General features: G+C 38.6%; 1 protein-coding gene across 1 annotated transcript in view; it reads left to right on the top strand.

Annotated features, from left to right (window-relative positions):
* The window catches only part of CMTM8 (CKLF like MARVEL transmembrane domain containing 8), a 36,575-nt gene that overhangs the window by 9,159 nt on the left and 5,424 nt on the right, over nt 1–21,992 (top strand). The window contains exon 2 of the mRNA XM_049816945.1: nt 19,528–19,701. Coding sequence (XP_049672902.1) covers nt 19,528–19,701 — 174 coding nt within the window. The remainder of the gene's footprint in view (nt 1–19,527; nt 19,702–21,992) is intronic.

Consider the following 21,992-nt stretch of genomic DNA (forward strand, 5'->3'; position numbering starts at 1 on the left):
AATAAATGATTATTCGCACTTGTAGCTGAAGTCAATAGGAGCTATGTTCTGAAAAGGCAAAATGCAGTGCCGTATTAAGTGTTGTGGGGAAAAAAAGAGTTTTCCAGTGAAATTTGGCAAGAAGTACTTTTGACCTTCATTTCAGTGCACTGACTGTAAAATTGGGATACCATACTTCTTTATCTCAGAGATGTGTTTAATAGTTTACTAATGACCTGTGAGATAATTCAGATAACAAAGTACTTTTAAAGAGCCCAAGCAGATACAAAGCTCTGATTTGCATGCAGGGAGCAAGTCTGCAGGCCACACAAGTAAACAAGGAGAAGGCAAAACAGTGGAAGGCATTAGTTCTGAATAAGGCTCTCCCTTCTGTTGCTGCGTGCAGGTAGTGTTGTAGAGAAGGGGAAAGTATGTGGTCATGTAATTACAGACTATACCATAATGTATACTTAACTAATGACAGAATTAAGATGTGTGAAGAACTTCTTTCCAGCACTGTTGCATACTTAATTGAAAGTATTTCAGCATATGTTTGTGCCTGTCTCTCTTGTCCACTCTTCTGCCTCTTTGTCCCAAGTCCTAATTCTCCAAATCTTTCAGTTGTGGGTTTTTTGGGGTTTTTGTTTGTTTGGGTTTTTTTGTCCCTTCATTCCTTCAAGCCTTCTTGCCCAGCAGCTAAGGGCAACTTGCTGAAGGCCTGCTTTGCATGATCTTCAACCAGTCTGCTCTTCTTCAGACTTGACACAGGCAAGTAACATAGAAGATGCAGCTCCTACTGTAAGAATTTGGCAAAATGGGGTGTTACGAGAGGAGGTGTGAGGCAACTGAAAGAATAGGCTCTGCTCAATACAAGACATCCATCTTTAACGTTTTCATAAAGCTGTAGGTGGACAAAACTATGAAAACCACTGTATTTTAGAACAGTATTAGAAGCACTGATAGTGATACAGTCATTTAGGAGGTTATTGGTGAATATTGTGACATATTTGGTTCTTGCATTGTGGAAGTTTCTTTCTTTTAAATAAACAAATGCTTTTGGCTGAGCCATAGGCATAGAGCAGGTTGGACAGACGGGTTTTGTCAGACGTGCCACAGTCTTGTGAGGACCTCAATGAAAGATTTTTAGAAAAAGGCTGAAAAGTTCTTCAATATAAGAAATTTGGGATGCATGGAAAAGCAGGATCTCTGTTGGGATCTCTGATATTTTGAAGCCTTGCTGTGTGCATAAGCCATGTTCATTGGACTGTGCAATACAGTTACAACAGTTATTTACTATTGTGGATTGCCATTTGACCTCCAAGATGAAAATATTTCTCCTTCCCTGTGGTGTTACTAAGATATAGCACAGTACAAATGAATACATTATTAGTGTTCTTTTTTATTCTTCTAATGCACAGGAATTTGGCTAATGACAGAGTCTGGATGCCAAATGAAATTCATAATGGATGGAAAGACAGTTGCCATTGGGAAACTACTGTATTTAGCTTTGGAAAATCACAATCCTTATTTTACTCTTTTGAGTAGATCCTTGCATTAATGGGACTTAACTTTAAAAGGCAGTGTGCAAGAGGAAAATAATGACCTACTTAGAGATGGCTTCTCTTGTGGTTTGTTTTCTGTTTGAATTATGACCTCCATGTGAAGATGTATAAAACCAGTTTTGAACATATGACACAGGCCTATAGAACTATAATTGAATGGTGAGACTTACCAAGAGTGGAATAATGATAAACAACTTTTTATGTTACTATTTGCATCCTCATTGTTCCATTTGGTATATTTAAAGAATTTTCCCTGTTTATCTTCTCAGCAAAAAGGGTAGGAATCTTAGCTAGGAGATTAAGGTTTCCAAACATTTTGTTCAAACTTGGGATTTCTTTCTAGACTTTGGCAATCATGAAATGTGACCAGACACTTGTACAAAGAACTTGACATTCTCTTTATGCAGTAACAGAGAACTATCTAGCCAATGTTTGCCTGAAGTAAGCAAGTCAAGATAATGTGCTAAAGGTGAGATGGGGTCTCTTAGAAAGTATTTTACCAGGTCAAGTTAAAATTAAACCGAGTACACAGTAATAAATGAGTGGAATTCTCTGAGCTTAGTTACATCTAATTTTCACTTTCTTATTAAGCTGAACAGTGGAATGCTAGCCTCAGACCCCTCCCCCCCCCCCCCCCCCCCCAAAAAAAAACCCCAACCAAACCAACCCAGACCAAACTATGTCTGAAATAATTTTCACATTAAAAACTGAGCTTTATTTCAAAATGCCTCTTCAATTTATGCCTCTCGGTTTAAAAAAGAAGGTGAAGTACATTTTAAAAGAACACTTAGTTTTGACTTGTGTTGGTTGCTGTTTCTGTAAGATTACATAAACAATGTACACAAACAAGATGACCCTGAGAAGAGGTGCAAATAAAGTCCAGATGAGTTGATGGGAACAAAATCAGACTAAGATCTAATATACACAAACAATATTGTTATGAAGAGAAGGTTATAATGAATCAGTTCTCGATGCTATTAAAACCTGTTGCAAATTTCCCATTGACTTCAGTCATCCCAACATATCCGCACGTGAGATGAAAAGAACATGAAAGCCTACCTGCTGCAAAGGCTGTACACACTAATTGGCGCTTATATTGTTTGTCGGGCTCTTAAAGATCAGCAGCTCCTTTCCGATAGTAATTTCCTATCCACTTGTTAGCATTTGGTGAAGGGGTGGCTCTGTTGTTCCTTCCGTTCAGCGCCAGAGAGAAGTGTATGCCCAGAAACTTTCCCCACTTGTTTCTTTTGCCAGCTCCATGGATTAGTCTAACAAAAGAGATCACCTCCCTTCAGACCTTTCCTGTCCAATACCTCTGTGCGGAATACTTGCTGTCAAATTAGGTGGAGATTAGGAGGAACCTAATTAACACTTTTAACCTTTTTTGTGTTGACCTACTGTGCTAAAATTGACTTTGTAAAAATGAAAGGCACAGTTAACCCACTTGTCACTCAGATTCCCCCCCAAAATTCCTACAAAGCAGTATTATGGTACCAGTTTTTTTACCTTGTTTCATATGCGCAGTTTCTTTAGCTTGAAGAGTAGCTGATAGATGGTAAAAGGGGAAGCTGTGCAGATCCATTCCTTGGACATGCCCTTTTATAACCCAAATGTCTAATTTACATATTTCTTTAAAGCTCCCTATAGTAATGTATCCCACAGTACAAGGAGATGCCTTATTTTGTGATGAAGCATTGGTCATTTTCTTACATCCACATCTCTGTAACCTCATGGTACTATTAAATCCTAGGTGTCAAAGCAGCTCAACAACACAAATGTCAATCTAAACATGTTTCTTCAGTCCAACAATTGAGTGTGTCCCATAGTTTTCCTGCCTTATCACTGGATTATCAAACAACATATGCCTTCTGTATCAAAGGCAAATAGCTATGCATGCTGTGTTCTTACTTTTCCCTTTGTGTGAACTAGCAAAGCTTGCAGCTAGTGATGTCTTTCAGTGCCCTAATTCCTTTCTGTTTTCTTGGTTTTATTTGCTAAGACGTGTAATATTGTTGGCAGTAAGAGGTGACATTACATGCCTCTGTGTCTGTGCACAGTTCATGATAATGGGCCAAGTTTTCAATGTGTGTGGATTTGAGAATTTTGGTATAGCAATTGTTGGTAGCTAGAAGAAAGGGGTACCTGTAAAATACTACTTTTGTAGTCAGGGGTTGTTTTTTTTTTTAGTTCTCTAAAAAATTTTCCCTCTTTGATTTGAATTTTCCCTCTGATTTGAAACTAGTAATATCATGCTTTGGGGGGGCAAATGTACTAAACATCTCTGCAAACAGACTTTTTTTAAACAAAAATCCACCGTATCGCTATACAGGCTTATTATGGTTTTCCCTTCCCCCCTCAGTGGGAAAACAGGAACTTCTGAGCGGGAGGTAAATAGCTGAAATACTCAACAAAGAGTATTTGAACAAAGACTGGTAACACCTCTTTATTGTATCGACACTATTGTCATTCTAGGGAAGAAAATGTTGGGCAGAAGAAAGCTGTGATCCAAATCTGAGGAAAGAGAAAGGGGAAAAGGTGTGGAGGTTAGTTAAGTAAATATAATTTAGTTGGTTGTGTATATTGGAGATGGTATAATATAAACACAACTACAGGGAAAGGCTGAGGTTTTTCAGAAGAACCACTTGGGTGGGAAGGAAGCCTGCTGCCAGCACAGAGCATACCCTCAGCCTGTAACCCCTCAGCTCCTTGGCTTATGTTACCTTACCTAGAGCTCTCCTCCTTACAACTTTGGCATGTGTGCTGCATCACTTGCTGCTAATAAATTGCAGGTCAGATGCAGGTAGCTTTTGACAAAGTTGGTTGCTGCATTTTTGGATATTGGTACTGCTAGCTGCCTGCCAGGTCAGGTCATGGCTGCCTCCGCTGAACCAGCAGCTGACCCAAGTCAGTTCCTATTGCCTTAAACCACGGTGAACTGTGACCTGAGCACTGCAGAGGTGGTTGATTGGTAGGCTGTTGCAAATTTGTGCTGAAGGCTGACAAGGTGACTTGCCCTCTAGTTACCTCCTCACTCATCTGCTAATGGTTGATGGTGTAGTAGCCTTGTCCTCTCTTCTCACTATTTAGTCTATACCCATGCGCCGGACTGTGCCCTGAGACAGAGCCAGTGTCCTGATGTGCTGACTCAGCTTCTGTGATGCAGGAGATGGGGGGAGGTTGAATGGAATGGAGAGCAATCAGTGCTTACGTTTTAGACCAATATTTTGATCTCATGCAGAGGAGATTTCCCTGAATTTTAGGACAAAATTCTAGCCTGTGCTAGGATTGTGGGTACATTTTGCTAGATATGTTTGATTGTACCAGTTTTCAGTCCAACAATATGCTCGTCTGCCAGAGGAAAGTACTATGCCTGCAGAGGAGCTAGAAGGAGAATGTATGGGGAGTACGTTTCTGTTATGAGGTATAACCGCTCTAAACATTTATCTTTCAGGCATGGAAGATCCACTAATCCATAGTAATCCCTGTAGTTTGCAACAGTTCTGACATCTGTGAACTGTATTGGAAAATCAGGTTTAGAGAGAGAAATGGAGTTGAGTATGCTTGAAAACCCCAAATCTATTAGCTGTATTGTGGGGACAGTGAAGCATAAGTGCATGCAGTGAGGGCAGCAGCTAAGAAGGACTTGTTCCTGCTTGTTTCTTGACTTTTCTGTGTTTATGTGTTATAGGAGGTAAATACAGAAGTTCTGGTTTCAGGCTGGTAGCTCTTAAATGCAGACAGCTGGAAAGGTCTCCATGCCTTGCTGTTCATTGCAGTTCACAGTTTAGCATACGGTGATACACCAAACCAGTGATTTGTCTACCTCGGATACACTGGGCAGTGGAGTGCAGTAATTCAGAAGCAGCTTTGTATGCAGTCACCCTTGCAGGACAGCAACCTCTGGCAGAAAAGCAGAGCAGCCATCTGAGGGACATTAAATAATTTCCACTCACTTATTTAAATCTGAATAAGCCAATGTCTTCAGGCCCTGAATGTGTTTGTTTTTCTCTCCTTGATTGGAGGCTTGTTTTTCCTTGCACTAGAAAGCTGTCATTTGTAGCCAGTTGTTCTGTTCTTTGTTTACACGAGGCCCATTGTAGCAGTTGGAGAACATTATACCCTGCCTCACACACAGGCATATATAATTAATTTATGACTTTGGTAGTTTGAATTTCAAGTGTCAGGTATCCCACGGAGCTTTTTCCTTTGTTATTTTATGCTGCTTGTACCACTCGATTATCTGTTATGGACAGCAGACCGGCTGTGAGAAGTCCTTCAGGCTTGTGGACTTTTTTGTCTTCAGAACCTTAGAAATAAAGTTGTGGAGCATGGTAACAAGGACTTCTCTAAAAGCATGACTGATCTGCAGTGTCTTTTTACATGTTTGTCCAATTAGTTTTTTTCCTTTGGCATTAGTATTTTCACTTGCATGTAATTCTTCATCTTAAAGTTGCTTTTGTAACCTAAACTTCTCTGCAAACATTAATTGTGGAACAGTGGTAAAAACTCATAAATAGATCTCTGTTGAAAACTTAATTCTGGCTTTGGCCTGTTCTTGATTCTATCAAAGTAAACTCTTTCAACTACTACCATGAAAAGAAAAAAGAGAATGAAAACAAGAAGGGAAAAAAAAGCATAGCTTGTCGTCAGAAGCAATGCTAGTATTTGTGATTACTTCTCGTTCAGCTGTGTCTTGTCAACAATTTTAAATATGACTCTTAGTGCAAAGTTATCTTTGATATATCAGTGACAGATGGATATTTCAAAAACGGACATGCCTGGAAACTGACTTCAGACAAATTCAGATGAGAAAGGGGGCTGAGGTTTTTCAACAATGAGAGTAGTAGGCATATGGCAGCTTATTTAGAGGCAAGATGAATCTTATCATTGCAGTGTCTATGCCAAGACGTCATCTCTTTCCAAAAAGCATATTGTAATTTGAAATCCTTATACCATTGCCCACGTGGCCAAAATGGTCCTTTTTGACTGTGAAGTCTGTGAACACAAATGCCTCCAGCAAAGCGTATGCAAATCTTAAATATTTATAAGCATACTGTTTTTCTATGTTGTTAATGCAAAATGTATTCAGGAAGGAAAGCAATTTTGCCAGAGAATGAAAAAGATTTTTCAATGAGGTATTTCTACAACATGTGGATCAATCTTTGTAAAATCCTTAAACTCTACCTAAAAACATGGGTAATGGTTCCTGGGGTCGGACTTTTATATTTGGGATTCAGTATAGAAATAGTCAAGAGGTACAATAAGCTTCTAAGTAGTCAGACAACAACAGATCTGGATGCAGGCTTATTTTCTCATGTCTCCTGTTTGTCAGGCAAGGGAAACTGTTTCAACTTTTGGTGGCTAGAGGACTTTGCCTTACAGTGAGAAAAAAATCTGTATTGTACGACACCAATTTCTGTGGTGTTCAGCTGGAAATTAAAAGATACTTTCATTCTAAAATAAAAATAAAAATAAAATCTTTTTGAATGAGCAGTTAACATCCTCCTCCTGTTTAAATGGATGTAGAATGCAGCAGTAGGCTTTTCTTAGCAGATACTCTCTTTGATTTTTCCATTGCATCATATCTGGCTTTATGTCTGTGTATCTTAACTATAGGGCAAAATAAAAGTTATTCCCAAAGAAGTAATAAACTTTCTATTTTAATGTAACAGCTAAGATTTGTGAAACAATGCTGTGCGTCTGCTAATTATAGGCATCTCTATTTACATGGCCTAACAGGAAGATGGAGATGTAAAAATAGCAACAGAGTCAGTGACATTATTAATAAAGCAGCTGTATACAGCATTGTTCTCTTGAAGAATATACACACCATTTAAACAAAGTGGACTACATAAATAATCAGTCATAATTCATAAGTAACCATTGTTAGGAATTATCTTTTAAAAATAGTTCACCTTATTAACGTACAAACGATGGCAGAATTACTTTCTTTGTGGGTATGTGTATTTTACATGGACGCATGCACCAAATGTTAAAAGTAACTTACACAAATCATTGCCATTTATTGAGAAGCTGGTATTTTTCTAACATCAGGAACTGTATTACTTCAGGGAAGATGTGAGAAAGGAAGATAGAGTGCTATAAAACTTCTTCCAAAGGAAAAGTTTGTATGTAAATGGAAGAGGCAAGATTAAGGTAGAAGAACACTTTTCACTTATGTAAGTTAATTAGAACAAAAGAGAAATTTCCTACCATGATGTTCCATTAAGAAACAATGGTAGTTGTAGGAATGAAAATAATAATAAATAGCCACATTGGGAAACACACATACAGACAGACACATATGACCCTGTATCTTTTGAACTCAGAATCTACTTCTGAGCTTTTCCAGTTTAAATAATAAAAGAAAAAGTAAAAAGGGATTACTGACAATTAGAGATTACTGAAGCTGATAGTCTTTTTTCCTAATTTTTCTGTGCAAGGGAAATAATTTTCTCACAGTGCACTTCCCAAAAGTACCAAAACAAACATGTATTCAGTGTACGCAGCAGGTTAAACTTGCAAACTCACAGTTTGTATGTGTGCTTTATAAAGGAGAACTCATATTCAGAGCACAAGGACTATACCATGGTCTTTACCTCCACAAACACATCTCTGCTACTTGACTTGAAAGCCTGCAGCTCTTCTCAGAAAAACTCTCATATGCGAGTGAACCAATCGCTACATTTGTGCAAAGAAAAGGTAATAGTATGTTAAGCTTGTCATCTGCCCCACCCAAGAAGTGCCCCCCAAAACCCTAAACTGGGAGGGGGCAGACCCAATCCCATAGTTAGGCTGCAGCTGCACACCTGAAACTCTTGTCTTGAGAAGAGATACAAAATACATCATCAATTGAAAGTCTCATTAAATGTGAGGAGATTGCTTCCTTTGTCCAAATCTTGGCTTCAAGTGTCAAAATAAGAATTCAAAAAGCCTGCCAGTATGATTTTCCTTTTTTAGTTAAATTGCCACAAAGAAGCACTACAAGCCCTTTTAAGTCCTTCCACCAACTAATTGATATTCCCTACTAATATGAGCTCTCAAATCTGCACATAATTTTGTAGTATGAAGATCTTTTAAAATTGAAATCAATGAAATCATATGGCATTGTATGAATTTGATGCTAGGACTCATCACAAATCAAACTGCATCTCACGTGGGTCATATAGGATGTATTTTTCTTTGCTATTACCTGGACGGGGACAGGGCTGTTTAGAGGACAAACTTGTGAATGTTACTTCTTGATGAAATCAGCTACAACTTTTACTCAGACCTCCAAAATGCATTAATATTTGAATGTTAAATCCAAACCATTTAACCTTGTAGTTTCACTTATCTTTATGATTTATAACCAGGCTTTTGAAAAGAAAAAATGATCACAGTATGGAATTTATTTGCTAGTTTGAAGGTGTTTGTACTGAATCTTCAAGTTTTTCCCCTCAAAAAAACCACCTCTAGAGGCTGCACAAAAGCAACCACTAGGAAACAAAGAAATATGTATGCCGTGCTATGTGTGTCTCTGAGTGGCTATTTTGCTTTTTAATTGTCTGCTTTAAAATTCATGCTTGAAAGCAGTATTAAGTGAAAACTTCCTCAGAAAGTAACTGAAAAGGCAGATTATTTTGTGTTTGGATCTAATATACTATTACTTTACATTTTCCTTTCTCTGCTGCTGAGGAGCAAAGCATGGCAGGAATTCCACTGAGTAATTCCCAGCTCCATGATACCACAGTGTTTGCTGTTACAGTATCACTTCTCCCAACTCTGTCTGGAAGCTGTGGAGATAGTGAATTTGAAATCAACAGCATTACTACACAAAGCAAGGTGTTTCTTTTTAGGAAATGCTAGGTGGTGGGAGTGATCCCTGACTCAGCTGGGCCTTGCTCAAGTGGAAGGAAAAGGGAGCAGCAGTGTTCCTTTTATTCACATCTCTCATGATTGCCAGATAAGAGGCCAGGCGGTCTCCTTGCGTTGGGGTCACGTTTAGAGGTTAAGCACTGTGGAGGTCATTGCCTTCCAACTGTTTCACCAGGTGCCCTTCTGGGGAGGTAAGTGCTTTTTAGGAGAGATGTTTGTCTTTGGTGGTGTTTTGCACCACCCCTCTTTATTTTTACATTAAACTGTGGCCCTGATGGAGACGCTGATAGCAGTAACCGGTTGTGTTCCCAGTCAGCTGCAGCAGCTCTGAGGCTGGTTGCAGGTCTTTCTCCTCACTGACCTGGGACGGACCCAGCGCGCTGTATTCTGCATAAAGGTACTTTTGTCAGATAACAGAACATCATGGGCAAAGATGAGGCTGTGTCTTCTGCTGTGGCTATGTAGATAAAATGATGGCTAGCACTGTGTTAGCAAGGGTATATAAGTTAATATATGTGTAGTGCACAGTAACCTGTCTCTGTGTGTGTAGATCCTCAGGCAAAACACAAGTGTTAAGTCAGAATTTACAGGCACCAGTAAACAGTAGCATGCTCCTGAATGCAGCCCTCAAAAACCTTAAAGCATTTGATGTGGAAAGTGCCCTGGGACAAGGACCAATCTTTATGCTTTGTACACATTTTAATGACCTGTTAATGATCAACCACTGCTCTGCTGAGAAGATAGATTTTATGATGATATAATTCAAGCCAGTTTCTTCACCATTGATTGAGGTAATTCCTCCTAATTCTACTCTAGAAACAAATGGTATATTGATGTGGCATGTAGTCATCCCATCCTATTCTATTAACACTTTTGCAGCTTCCAGTACTCAGTTGCCAGGGTCTCTTGCAGGAAAGCAAGGCAAATTAAAACCAGAAGTTAGTAATGGTGGTTGTAATGGATCTGGTCAGTGGTCTGTTTAGTCCACTATTCAGTCTCTGATAATGACTGATACTGAAAACTTACAGAGGAGTGTAAGAAGGAGCACATACAACAAGATCCTTCTCTGCTATAGTTTTCTAGCTTCTAGCAAACTGCACATTTAGGAATTTCTAGAGCTGAAGGTTGCATCTTGACTATTGTGTATATAGGTATTATATACAGACAGGGCTGACCAGTCTTCCAGGAGTGTGTATGATGTTTCCTGTGGCAATGAATTCTGTAATTTGGTTATGTATTGGGTTTTTTTCCTCTTCTGGATTTTTTTTTTTTTTAATACCACTTTCTTCTGTTTTTCAACTTTCTGCCTGATAATTTAGCTGGATGCTTCTTGTGTTTCAAGTCCTAATCCAGTCCTTGTTCCTTTCTTTATGCCAGCCAGCGTTCTGCGGATTTCTGTCATAAATTTCTTCAGTCTTCAATAGAAAATTGGATGCATCTTTTTTCCAAACTTAACTTTCTTTTTTTGCAGGAGCCATTCTCTGTGCCTTGCATGATCCCACTGAATCATTTTAGAAATGGGAGAGGAATGAACAGAACATACTCAATGCATGGGTATGCCATCGATTTATAAAGCACTGTGATATGTTATGTTTGGTGGAGTTTTTTATCTTATTCCTTTCCTAACAGTTTCTAATCTTCCATTGTGATGTTTTTAATCAAATGGAACAAAATTTACAACCCAAGCACTGTCTCATTTCTTGTTTACCTTCTGAATATCCACTACCCTACCTCTAGTTATTTTTTCAGACAAAAATTCCTGAGAAACAGTAAGAAATAAACTCCTTTGTAGTGATTTCACAATTTTGATGAGAGATGGGACAGTCCAGAAAACATATCTTGCTTTTATAATTTAAGCTACCTCTTTTTGATCTGTGTTACTGGTATTAGCTCTGGTCTCACACATTCCACACATATTTCTTAGGTGAAGCAACATTCGAGCATTGTAATATGCTGCTGGGATGGACAGTATGGTTTCCTTACTCTCTCCCACCCCAGAGTTATTTTTCTCAGCTGTCAGTTGCAGTGAGCCGGAGCATTGTGTCACAGAAAACTCCTCACGCATGAGTGTGATCAGTGGAGTCAACAGTGGAGGCTAGAGAAGGAGTACCTTTGTGATTTATTCATTTTACTAGGCGGTAGACTCATTAAGGTAACATGAAATGGGGGTGTGCTACTGCATTTTGCTCAGGTACTATTGTCTTTATGCCTAGGCAGCAATTGGTACTGCAATACCCATTCTGATTAGAAAAATAAGCTTCCTGCTTGCATGCCAGCCACTGCCTGCCTGCCTGCCTCTCTCTGCTCTTCCCAATGAGACTTTATAGTTTCTTGGGCACTCCTGCAAGCTGGCTTTGCCTCTCAGTGTGAATCCTTTTGTAAGTGCAAGCCAATACCCTTATTTATGCATGCTGCAGCTGATTCAGTACATCCTCTCTGTCTGTCTGATCTGGATGATGAGTGTCATGGTCTGATCATCAGGACTAGCTCTTCTTTACTGGCTCAGGTATGGGGAGGTCTGGTGCCCCGTTTTTTAGGCAAAGGCGCTCTTGGATTCTTTCCTAGGGAATTGTGGTAGGTGTGAGAGGACTTCCCTGCCCCATGGAGCTGTGGGAAAGGCACTGGAGGTCCATCAGGTGTTGAAGGGCTTGGTTTGAATTCTCACTCTGGAATAGATGTGCTCCCTATTGAATGAAATGTCTGCTAGCGGGCCTTGACCCATTTCAGGCCTGGGTCAGGCCTGTGGCTTGTAATAGGATTTGGACTAAGCTCTTGAGTAAGAGAGTCCAGTCTTTAGTGAAGATGTACTTCTGGAGCATATTTTGGCACATGCTTCCAGTAGTTTTCTCTCTTAGGAAATCTGCCCTAAAAAACAACTTGGGGGTGTGTGGGTGTGGGGGTGTGTGTGTGTTCTCTCAAGTGATGGCTAGTATTGCCAGTATCTCGAGCCCTCGTATTTAATCTGTAGCGAGGGGTGGTTGCTGGTGCTGCCATGGAGCCAAGAGCATGATAGAAAGTTTGAAGACTTGTGAGAAGTTTCAATGCTGAAACTAGTTACTTGAAAATAATTTAAAAGGTATTCAGACAATCTTTAGAAATTCTGTGAAAGTAGAAGAGACTGAATTTTGCACAGTTTTATACAAATAGAAATGTTTTCAAAGGTAGAGGAGACTTGAGATCTGTAGCTGCTACTCAGTTTGACACTAAGAGTTGTGCTGTATAAATGATAAAATACTTCATTGGTATGTCCATTATGACCACTGGCATGTTTCTGCAAGCACTGTGGATTTTTAAATTTTGCTAGGAAGGCAAAGCCCTGAAAAGTCTCAGCAAAAACACTAGCCTTCTATTTGGTGTAAAACCTGCAAAAACATGTAGAATTCAAAGCAAATTTTTTCCTGTGTGTATATAGAGCCCAAGTTATCTTCTCTGGGACTGTCTCACTGGAAGACAGTCTGGGTGAATCACAAAGCTTTCCTTCACCGAGGAGTTCTTAGCAAAATAAATTCGTTCCAACTGCTGGTGACACCAAATGCTTATGGAGGAAAAGTGGTATACAGTATTGTCAGTAAGGAGGGGGATGGTAGTGACTGGCTGATGTCAACTCATTGTAATGTTTTGTGTTAAAAAAATGTTTGGGAAAGAGAAGCAGTAGGCCAAGGCAATGTATTGATTAGATTATTACAGAGTACATTAACATGGTCCTTGAAATTTCAGAGACACTTAAGCAAGGATCTTGTATCTCTAAAAATGTAGCTGAAAGATGTTTTTGAATTTTCTCATCTTTGCGTCTTTACTCAGTGTTAACAAATTTTATTTAAGTTTGAATCCTTCCAGTTTTAAAAGCTAAGTTTTAAAACATGTTTATCACCTTTTCCCTGACTGCAGCGCAGACAAGATTTTGTATTTTGTATTTTAGTCTGGATTGATATTTGATTGATTTATCCAGTACTTACAGGCTTTCACCTTATTTTTTCTTAAGCGTTTTTCCTCCATGGACATTAAAATACAATTTTCTAAATAGTGGGGAAGAGTTTTGTGGGTTTGGGGGTTTTATTTTGGTTTTGTTTGATTTTCATGGTTTTTTTTTGTTTGGGTTTTTTGTTTTGGTTTGGTTTTTAGGTAGAACAAATAAATGATCCTTATTTTGCGTGGTTTGTGGATAAACCTACGTTTGATGTTGCTGTTGTACCCAGTATGGAAGTGAACCTATCAAAGTTGCTTTGTGCAGACACTCTAACTTAGCATAACCCTTGTGAAAGATTTCTGTATATATATCGCTTATTTCGAGCCTTCCCTTTCAATCTGCAGGGGTTTGGCAGTGTATGCAAATTGCCCCTTTGATGTTTCTGCTGGGCATCTGAAGCCTGTGCCAAGTGCCCCCCTTCTAAAGCGTTTTCCTAAGAAAAGCTGTGATTGTGCTCCCTCTAATGGCAGAAGGCGGAATTGTTGATGTTACTTCATCGATCGTGTCCGAGAGCACCAAACCTCAGATTTAAAGACATTATTTAAGCGTAGTGCAAACATTTACTCCATTTAGCCATAGCTGGAAGAAAAAAAATATCGTTCTGTATCTGTCAAATATAAGACAATTAAATCTGCTTCTTCTTACGACTGTCTGTCCTGGGCATGTCTTACAGGAACAACAGAGGAAGAATGGCCTTTTTTTCCCCTCTTTAAATAACTTCTCCCTTCCTCCCGGACACTTTGATTCACAGTATAAGGCCCTGTGTTTTGGTGTGTGATCCATGTCACAACAGGTTTGGAAGATATTTGTTAATCTTACCAAATGCTTACAAACACCCAAGGGGATGGTTGACTAATCAACGTCAAATAAGAGGAGCCCCTACAGTGCTGAACTGCTGGTCATGGCTGCCCTTAGGGATCCTTGCTTACCCTGATGTTCCTGATGAAAAGCATCTCCAACCTTGTCTTCCCAAGGGTCATGAAAGGTGAGATAAGAAACTAGGGAGCAGGCATGAGAAATGTTCATGGTCTTCCTGCCCACAGGAGATTCCCTGGGTTTTTTTTTTTGCCTGCAGAGTAGCCAAGGGAAGAAAAGGATGGAGGTTGAGACATTCATAGGCTGCTTGTGCTGCTGCTGAGGTAGCTCCTAACTTGTGATTTAGTAGTGAAATAATGATGTGCAATAATTTAGAATGGTCTCTCTTTCTTCTAGTTGTAAACCTCCCTTCTTGGGAAGGAGAGGCAAGATGTCTTGTTTTCTACTTGCTGGATTCTGTCCATGTTTGGGTGGCTTGAATACAGGAGACAACTGTTGCTGCAAATGCACAACTCTTCTAGTCTCCTACCATCATTTCCGGCTGTGCCAGAAGCAACTCTGTATAAATCCTACAATACTTATGCATACCGAGAACTGAAATGGTCCTAGGAGCCATTTCTAGGATAAAGAATAGGAAAAGCTTCAGGCAAACATGCCAGATAGAGTTTTTGTTTTTTTTTTTTATTTATTTATTTTATTTCATGAAACTAGATGAGCCTTCGGTTTTTTTCTCCCTATCAGTTTTGCCACAATGATACTTCTTTTTCTTTTGAAAGGGCTGCATAAACATTTTTAACTGTGTTGCTGAGTTAACCAATCAAGATGAATGCTGCAGAATTTGTAACACTAGCGTCACTGGAGAGGAGTCACTGCATCATAGGCTTTTTTAATATAGTTTGCAAGTACGAATTCAGTTCTGCAGGTTTTAAGCTGCTTCAAAAAGCAAAACTGGATACACCAATTCAAGCTCACACCTGCTTTCATACCTGCTGACTTGTACCAGCAGCCTGAAACAAGATGTGTCTCATCTACTAGGGAACAAAGCTGTATTTTTTTTTTTAAGTGACTAAATAGTCCAATACTTTTGAAGTTCTCGGCACTGCGGAAAAATTATGGCACTTATTTAAGGGTTTGAATATGCAATTAAGCATCTAATTTTAAACCTGCACACTCAATAATATTGGACTTTGCTACAAAGTTATTTCCTTTTCATAGTATCTGCCAGCTGCTGAAGTATCCATTAGTACGTTTGACGTATTAATGCATTCTAGTAATAGAGGTACCTGATCAAGCAGCAGCCAAATGGTCACAAAATAGATGTCCAATGTGAAGTCAGAGACTGCAATAAACAAGGGAAAACAGCTTGCATTTATCATGTACTGAGTGAAATCCCTATCTCCCATCTGACTTGAAAAACTGGACCCAGTTGGTGGAGCCCTTATAGTCTTAGCACCCAGCATCCCCTCTCATCAACTACCACATGCATTCTTTTCTTCAGTCTTCTTGATGCTTTTTCCTCCCTTTCTCAGAGTCATTTTTTACATGATTGTAGTATGTTCCTGTAATTGTAAATAAGCATATTCTGACTTGCTCATAAATTAAAATAAAATATATAGCTATTACCAATACACCCTAGCATACTTGGTTATAACAAGATACAGGTCTTTCCCAGTTACTGAGTGGAGCTTTCTCCCTTGTCTTTGAGCTTTCTCCCTTGTCTTTGAGCTGATCCGAAGCAGTGAAAGTAGCTGTGTACTCTGTGCACACTGTATTACTGTGGGCACTCCCCAGGTACTGCAGTTGCTTGTCTTTGCTTTACGGTGTTGCATACCGCTCACTCACTTGCCAGATTCTGTACACTAGATGCTTATTGAGATGTCATTTGCATATAGTCCAGTTATTCCCAGTGGGGAGGTTTGTTATCAAATCAGCAGGAAAAGCGGCATTCTCGGCTCCAGCAGATGCACAAATGTCATCCAGTTTGTACTGATCTGTTGAACAGCAAATGTGTAATACAAAGGACAGCCAGAATATTACGAGACAGGCTTTTAACACGACGGAAACTATCTCAGTATTTAATATGCTGAGAAGACAAGCTAATCACAGAAGACTTGTCTAGATGTCTATGTTCCTTTGACTCCTTAGGTATTTTGTAGATGCTGATGGCCAGTGTGAACTTTAAAACAATTTATTGTGCATGTTTACATATGCAATAAAACCCTTTGCCATATCATTTAACTACACAGAGTGAATTGTTGACCATGAGCTGATCTGACCTTTTCAGGTCTAATCAAGAAATCTGAAATACTATTTCAGCCTGTCAGCTCCAGTAGTACGCAGTAAGAGTATCTGGATCTAACTGAAAATGTCAGATGCGCTCTAATATGCAACCCATCAAAGTTACGATGCATATGAATGAAGAACTGGTTAAGAATATAAATCTGTAACATCCATGGTGCATCTCAATTACTTAGATAAATTGTTCTGCCATTGGTATGGGCTAGCTAAAAACATGCACTAAAAGCAATTCTTTGGTATACATGAGATGTACAGCCACTTAAATATTAAAATGATCTTGAAAGAGAGGTGATAACACCAGGTTAGAATATTACTGGAAAAAAACAGTGACCATTTAGAATACCAGTGCTCTAGTTAAAATCTTGCTAGCTTTGTTGTGTGGTAATATAAGATTAGTGATCTCATGTAAGCTCAAAATTTTCCTTTTTAATTTTAAGAATTTGCTGCTTGTGAAGTTTTTACTCTTTCCAGAAATAATCCATTATATAAGCTGAGGTGTTCTTATCAATCTTATTTGTGTTGAATTTAATATTAAGCATTTTTCATAGTCTCATGCTTCTTATGGAAAAAGTCTACTTCTATTTTTAAAAGCTTTCTAAAAAGCAACACTGTTATCAGTAGGTTATGGTGTTTAATGATGTTTAATTTCTTTGTTTTCTTTGTCTCATCTTTGAAGTTTCTGTTCTTAGTATTTTACTGGATATTCAGATCTAGGATAAATCTGTGTTCAGTAATTATTTATCAAGCATGAGACCAATTATTCATTGGTATAATATCTGCATGATGAATTTAAATTTGGGTTAAAGTGGATGGGCACAATGAAAAGCAACTTTGTATCCTAGGAAAATGGTATTTTGTTAGCTAAACAGTCTATCAAGATTGTTTAATCTTAAAGCAGTTGTTAACACTAAAATGGAGTTGGTTTTTAATCTAATCATGGGTAGTTTGTGCAATTTGAAGCATTATTAATTGAATTGCTCCTATTAGTAAATTGTTGTTGGAACTAGAATTAAAATGAACTATGGGAAGCATTGCTGAACCGATAACTTTGCATTAAGGAATAGTGTATATTTTAAACCTACCCAGTTAATGCTATTTGAACTGTTCTTGTGAGGCAATGCTGCCCTCCCCTGGTATGCTGCAGAAAGTAGGAATTTTTATCCCAGTCCAAGCGAGTTCTAGGGCCTCCTATTAAAGAGAAATTACTGAATTGTTTAAAACGGTGGAAAAAATGCTCTTAAAAAGACCACTATGTGCCTTCTCTATTACAAGACACACAAAAAAAGTAGTGGAACAGGCTTTTGTGCAGTGCTTCTCTGTATGCATGGTGCAGATGTAGATGAATGTACAAATAATATACAGGAATATACTGTGATCACACAAGACAAATTATTGAGGGCTGCATTGAGTTTGGGTGGCAATTTGGAGCATGAATTGAAGACAAAATAAACAGATAGTAGGTAGCTGCTGAAAGTTAGCAGAAGTGATTACAATAAACTTTTGTTTAACAGTATAGTTTTGTCTTGTATATAATGTTTAGAGATTTATCAGTAATGTTTACGTGTTCAGTTCTGCAACAGAAAAGTAAATGGGACCATGGCCAACAACTTGCATGGGAATAGCCTTAGCTCTTGTGCAAATGAAGCAATAGCAAAATTGCCACCTTCTGTAGGGTCTATTGATTACAAAGATATCACCATAGGCTCAGGAAGTCCCTCCACTGCACAGTCCTGAGGGCTAAAGAAGGTAATCCAAGGAAATATTACAATTGCATGGTCTATTCTTAATATATTTTTTCAGACATCTGTTATTAACCACTGCTGGAAACAGAATATTGGGGTAGAAGGTTCTTTAGATTGTCCAGCTATGGCTGTTGTCTGTTAAATAAACGTGTTGCTATTTGCTTTAATTTTGTCTTCCCTCTATTTCTCTAGAAAAATAGAAAAAAATAGAAAACTATTAGGCAGTTTCACCATACTCCAGATAGCAGAAAGAGATGAGACTTTTTTCAAATACAAGAATATTAGTTCCCACATCTGACTCCAATAAAGTGTGTGTGTATCCTGGGTTTTTTTGTTTGTTTTTAAGGTATAAAATATCCCTTTCTTTTTATAGTTAAGATTTTTCTAATTGCTGGACAACTTGCAAAGCACACAACTTTTCTTCCTATGGCATATGACTTGACTTCTGTTTTGTTTGCTCCTCATACCTCTTAATGCATTGGAAATCACCTAACACTAGAGAAAACTGGAGAGAATATGTTAAAGTCTCTGGTTCGTGCGTTTCTTCATGTCTTATATGTGAACAGATTGCCAGATTCAGGATCAGGAGGGAGTTGTTTTCCCCAGACTAGTTTGCCTGAGGACTTTGCTTGAGTGTGAGTTCTTGCCTACTACTTAGGGTCAGGTCACATGGGGGATGTTTTAAGAACTGCAGAATATAATAAAATGACATCCCCAACCTGATCTGCTCTGGTCCAGCAGCATGTTACAGTGGTGGTGGCTGTTGGTATTTTACTACTACCTTTTATACTAAGGTCCTAGGAGTTGTTTTGTGTCTATGGTGCCTGCCTGCGCACAGAGCAGGTATGGACGATTTTGAACTAGACCCCCAACTACTCAGTTACCTGTGACTGTGGCAGATGGGAGCTGAAGATCCCAGTGGTCCTTCATAGGCTTCTGTTTCTAAAGTGACTTCGCTGACTGCAGAATAGGTGTATATACCTTCATGCACGTAAGCTAGTAGGCTATAATAAGCAATCCTTTTGAGAGCTAGCTGTAAAACCACTGCAAGTATGGCTCCATAATAGTTAAAGGTGAGCTAAATCGACACGAGATGCCTCATTTTGCTTTTCCCTTTGTGACACCCTGCCACAGCAAAACCTGTTTTATATTTCTTTTTTTGTTAGATTAGTATTCTGTCAGTGTAGCATCCCAACTCAGCTCATCAAATGGTTATGTGAATGGCAGTGGTGTCATTCCTTGACCTAGAACAAATGTATGAGGTCTAAGACTGTAACATTTTCTTTCTTCTCCATAACTTTTGCAGGTACTGGGGCTGCTGGTGTGGACCCTGGTTGCTGGAACAGAATACTTTCTATACCCAGCCTTTGGCTGGGTGATGTTTGTGGCTGTGTTTTACTGGGTTCTCACCGTCTTCTTTCTGATCATCTACATGACAATGACCTACACCAGGATCCCCCAGGTGCCATGGACCACAGTGGTAAATACACCCATTCTTTGTTGTTTCAGGTTTGCCAAGTTATGAAGCAAATAAAATATTGATGCATTCTGTGGTTGTAGTTAACCAACTGTACTTGTGCTTTTTGCAGATTTTTCCCTAATTAGTGTGTGGCTGCATACCTGCAGTGTTTAACCTTCATACTACCCAGATACTTTTCAAAGAATTCCTATGATGTTTCACTGTTTTGTTCAGCGGTTGATGTAGTGACTTGATTTTTAATAAAGTGCATGTGACTGATACTTATGCACAGTGGCCTCTTTTTCTCCCTGTAGTGATTACATCCCATGAAGAATGAGTCTGTTGCTGCCTCTGAGCTAACAGACATGGCCATATGGCTTAAGCAGCAGAAATCCCTACTTGAATCAACACCATGAATTGGAAGTGGGGCCCTGGCTCTTAAAACATGAGTCTTCCTCCACTAAAGAAAAAGCAAAGGTGGTTCAGAGGTAGCAACAGTCTGACAATCCATATATGCCCTACTGTGAAAATGGTGCTGAAAATTAGCGTTGTATATATGTAAAATATGTGCCATGTAATCCTTTGCTTTTAGCTCAAGACTTAATGCAAATCAGATAAACAGCTAATGTAATTACAGAAAAATTTCACAGGCACTTAAAATTCAGATCCAGTTTTTGTGGTTTGAACAAACCTGGCTAGCTGTACCTCTCAACAGTATATTTTTACATGATTTTCATAACAGGCTGATGTTCAGGGTAATAGATCCTAAAAGTCATTGTCATCTCAGCCAACTGGCTATTTGTGACCATCCAAGAATTATTATGAATTTTACCTTTGCATTTGTCTGATACAGTGAGATACTGTTCTGTTCTTTTTTTTACTAGCTAAATAAATATTATTGACTAGAATTCTCTTATTTTTATGATATATTTGACTTCTGTCTTGCAAACAGCTTGTTATCAGCTATGTTGTGTATGTGACTAAAATTGAATACTCTTCTTTTGATCTTCCCATTTGGTGCTATAATAAATACCCAGCTATAGCAATTATTAATAAGAACAACCAGGATTATGTTCAGATAGCTTCTCTGTTTTCAAGTTTCATGACCAGCAATTACCATTAAGGCTGTAACACTGCTATAGAAATGTTGGATTGTTTCAATTACAGCAGTAATGTATCTGGGTACATTTAAAGGTGTGGTGGTTTTTTTCCCATTGCGTTAGATGTAAGTTAAGTACATTTAAAGGGAAAGCATCTTTGTATCCATTTGGATACAGCTTTAGTCATTAGCTCTCTTTCATCAGTTCAAAACTATTATCAGACAACAGCTGCACATAAATGAATTGCCCCTGATAGCGGTACACAAGCTGGAGTATTTGATTTGTTTCTACGTCATATTGAGTGTATTTCTTGCTCCGAGTTCCAAACATATTGTAGATATGATTACATAAATGTAGGTCCAAAAGGTAGTCTCCTATTACAGTAAAAGATAATATGAAGAGAAAATAAATGCAAAATAAATAAAAGATGCTTGCATTCCACCTTATTTTGCCCTAAGCTATGAAAAATGCTGTTGGGAACAGCCTTTGAATTGGATCTCTGCCACTCTTGGCTGGCCAAGAGGAATGTTGGATCTCTTTTTACATAGATGTTGTTAATGTCTTCAAGAGAGCATGACGTGCACCTTTTTGAGTGATACACACCTTTTTGAGTGAGTGAGTTTATACCCCACTTCCTTCTATTCTCTGAAGTACCCTGAATTTCAGTCTCTGCTAGTTACTGCTCTGCCTCCTTAGGCAACAGTTAGATCAAACTGTGCCTATTGTATGCAGGATCCAAAATTACATCTGGACTTCTCTGTCATAAATTCACTTTTTGCAGGTCAAGCACATTACCAAATTGCTTAAGACGCAGTTACTTTTACTGCAAATTAACCCAAAGGACGTGCTTCAAAACTGACTCTCCTTAATAGTGCAAGTTCTTTACTAAAACAATCAATGGAAGCTTTTAAAATCTGGTAAATTTGAATTTAAGACGCAGATGGTAATTTAGCATGAACCATTTGGTTTGAGTAATATATTGGCAGTAAAGGCCCAATCAGCTTGCATTGCATTCCATCTTCCCCAACAGTGTTATTTCCCAGAGCAGCACTTCTCAAAAAATTGTGTGCTTTTTTCTTTTCTACATGACAAGATATTGCAGGGATTTGTAGCTTTCCATGGTAATTGAGTCTTTTTGAAACAGGAAATCTAAAAATAACAACAACAAATACTCTAGACAAATCAAATTTGGAGTTTGAAAATCAGTGCTTT

The sequence above is a fragment of the Accipiter gentilis genome, chromosome 14 (assembly GCF_929443795.1).
Source record: "Accipiter gentilis chromosome 14, bAccGen1.1, whole genome shotgun sequence".
Classification (NCBI taxonomy): Eukaryota; Metazoa; Chordata; class Aves; order Accipitriformes; family Accipitridae; genus Astur; species Astur gentilis.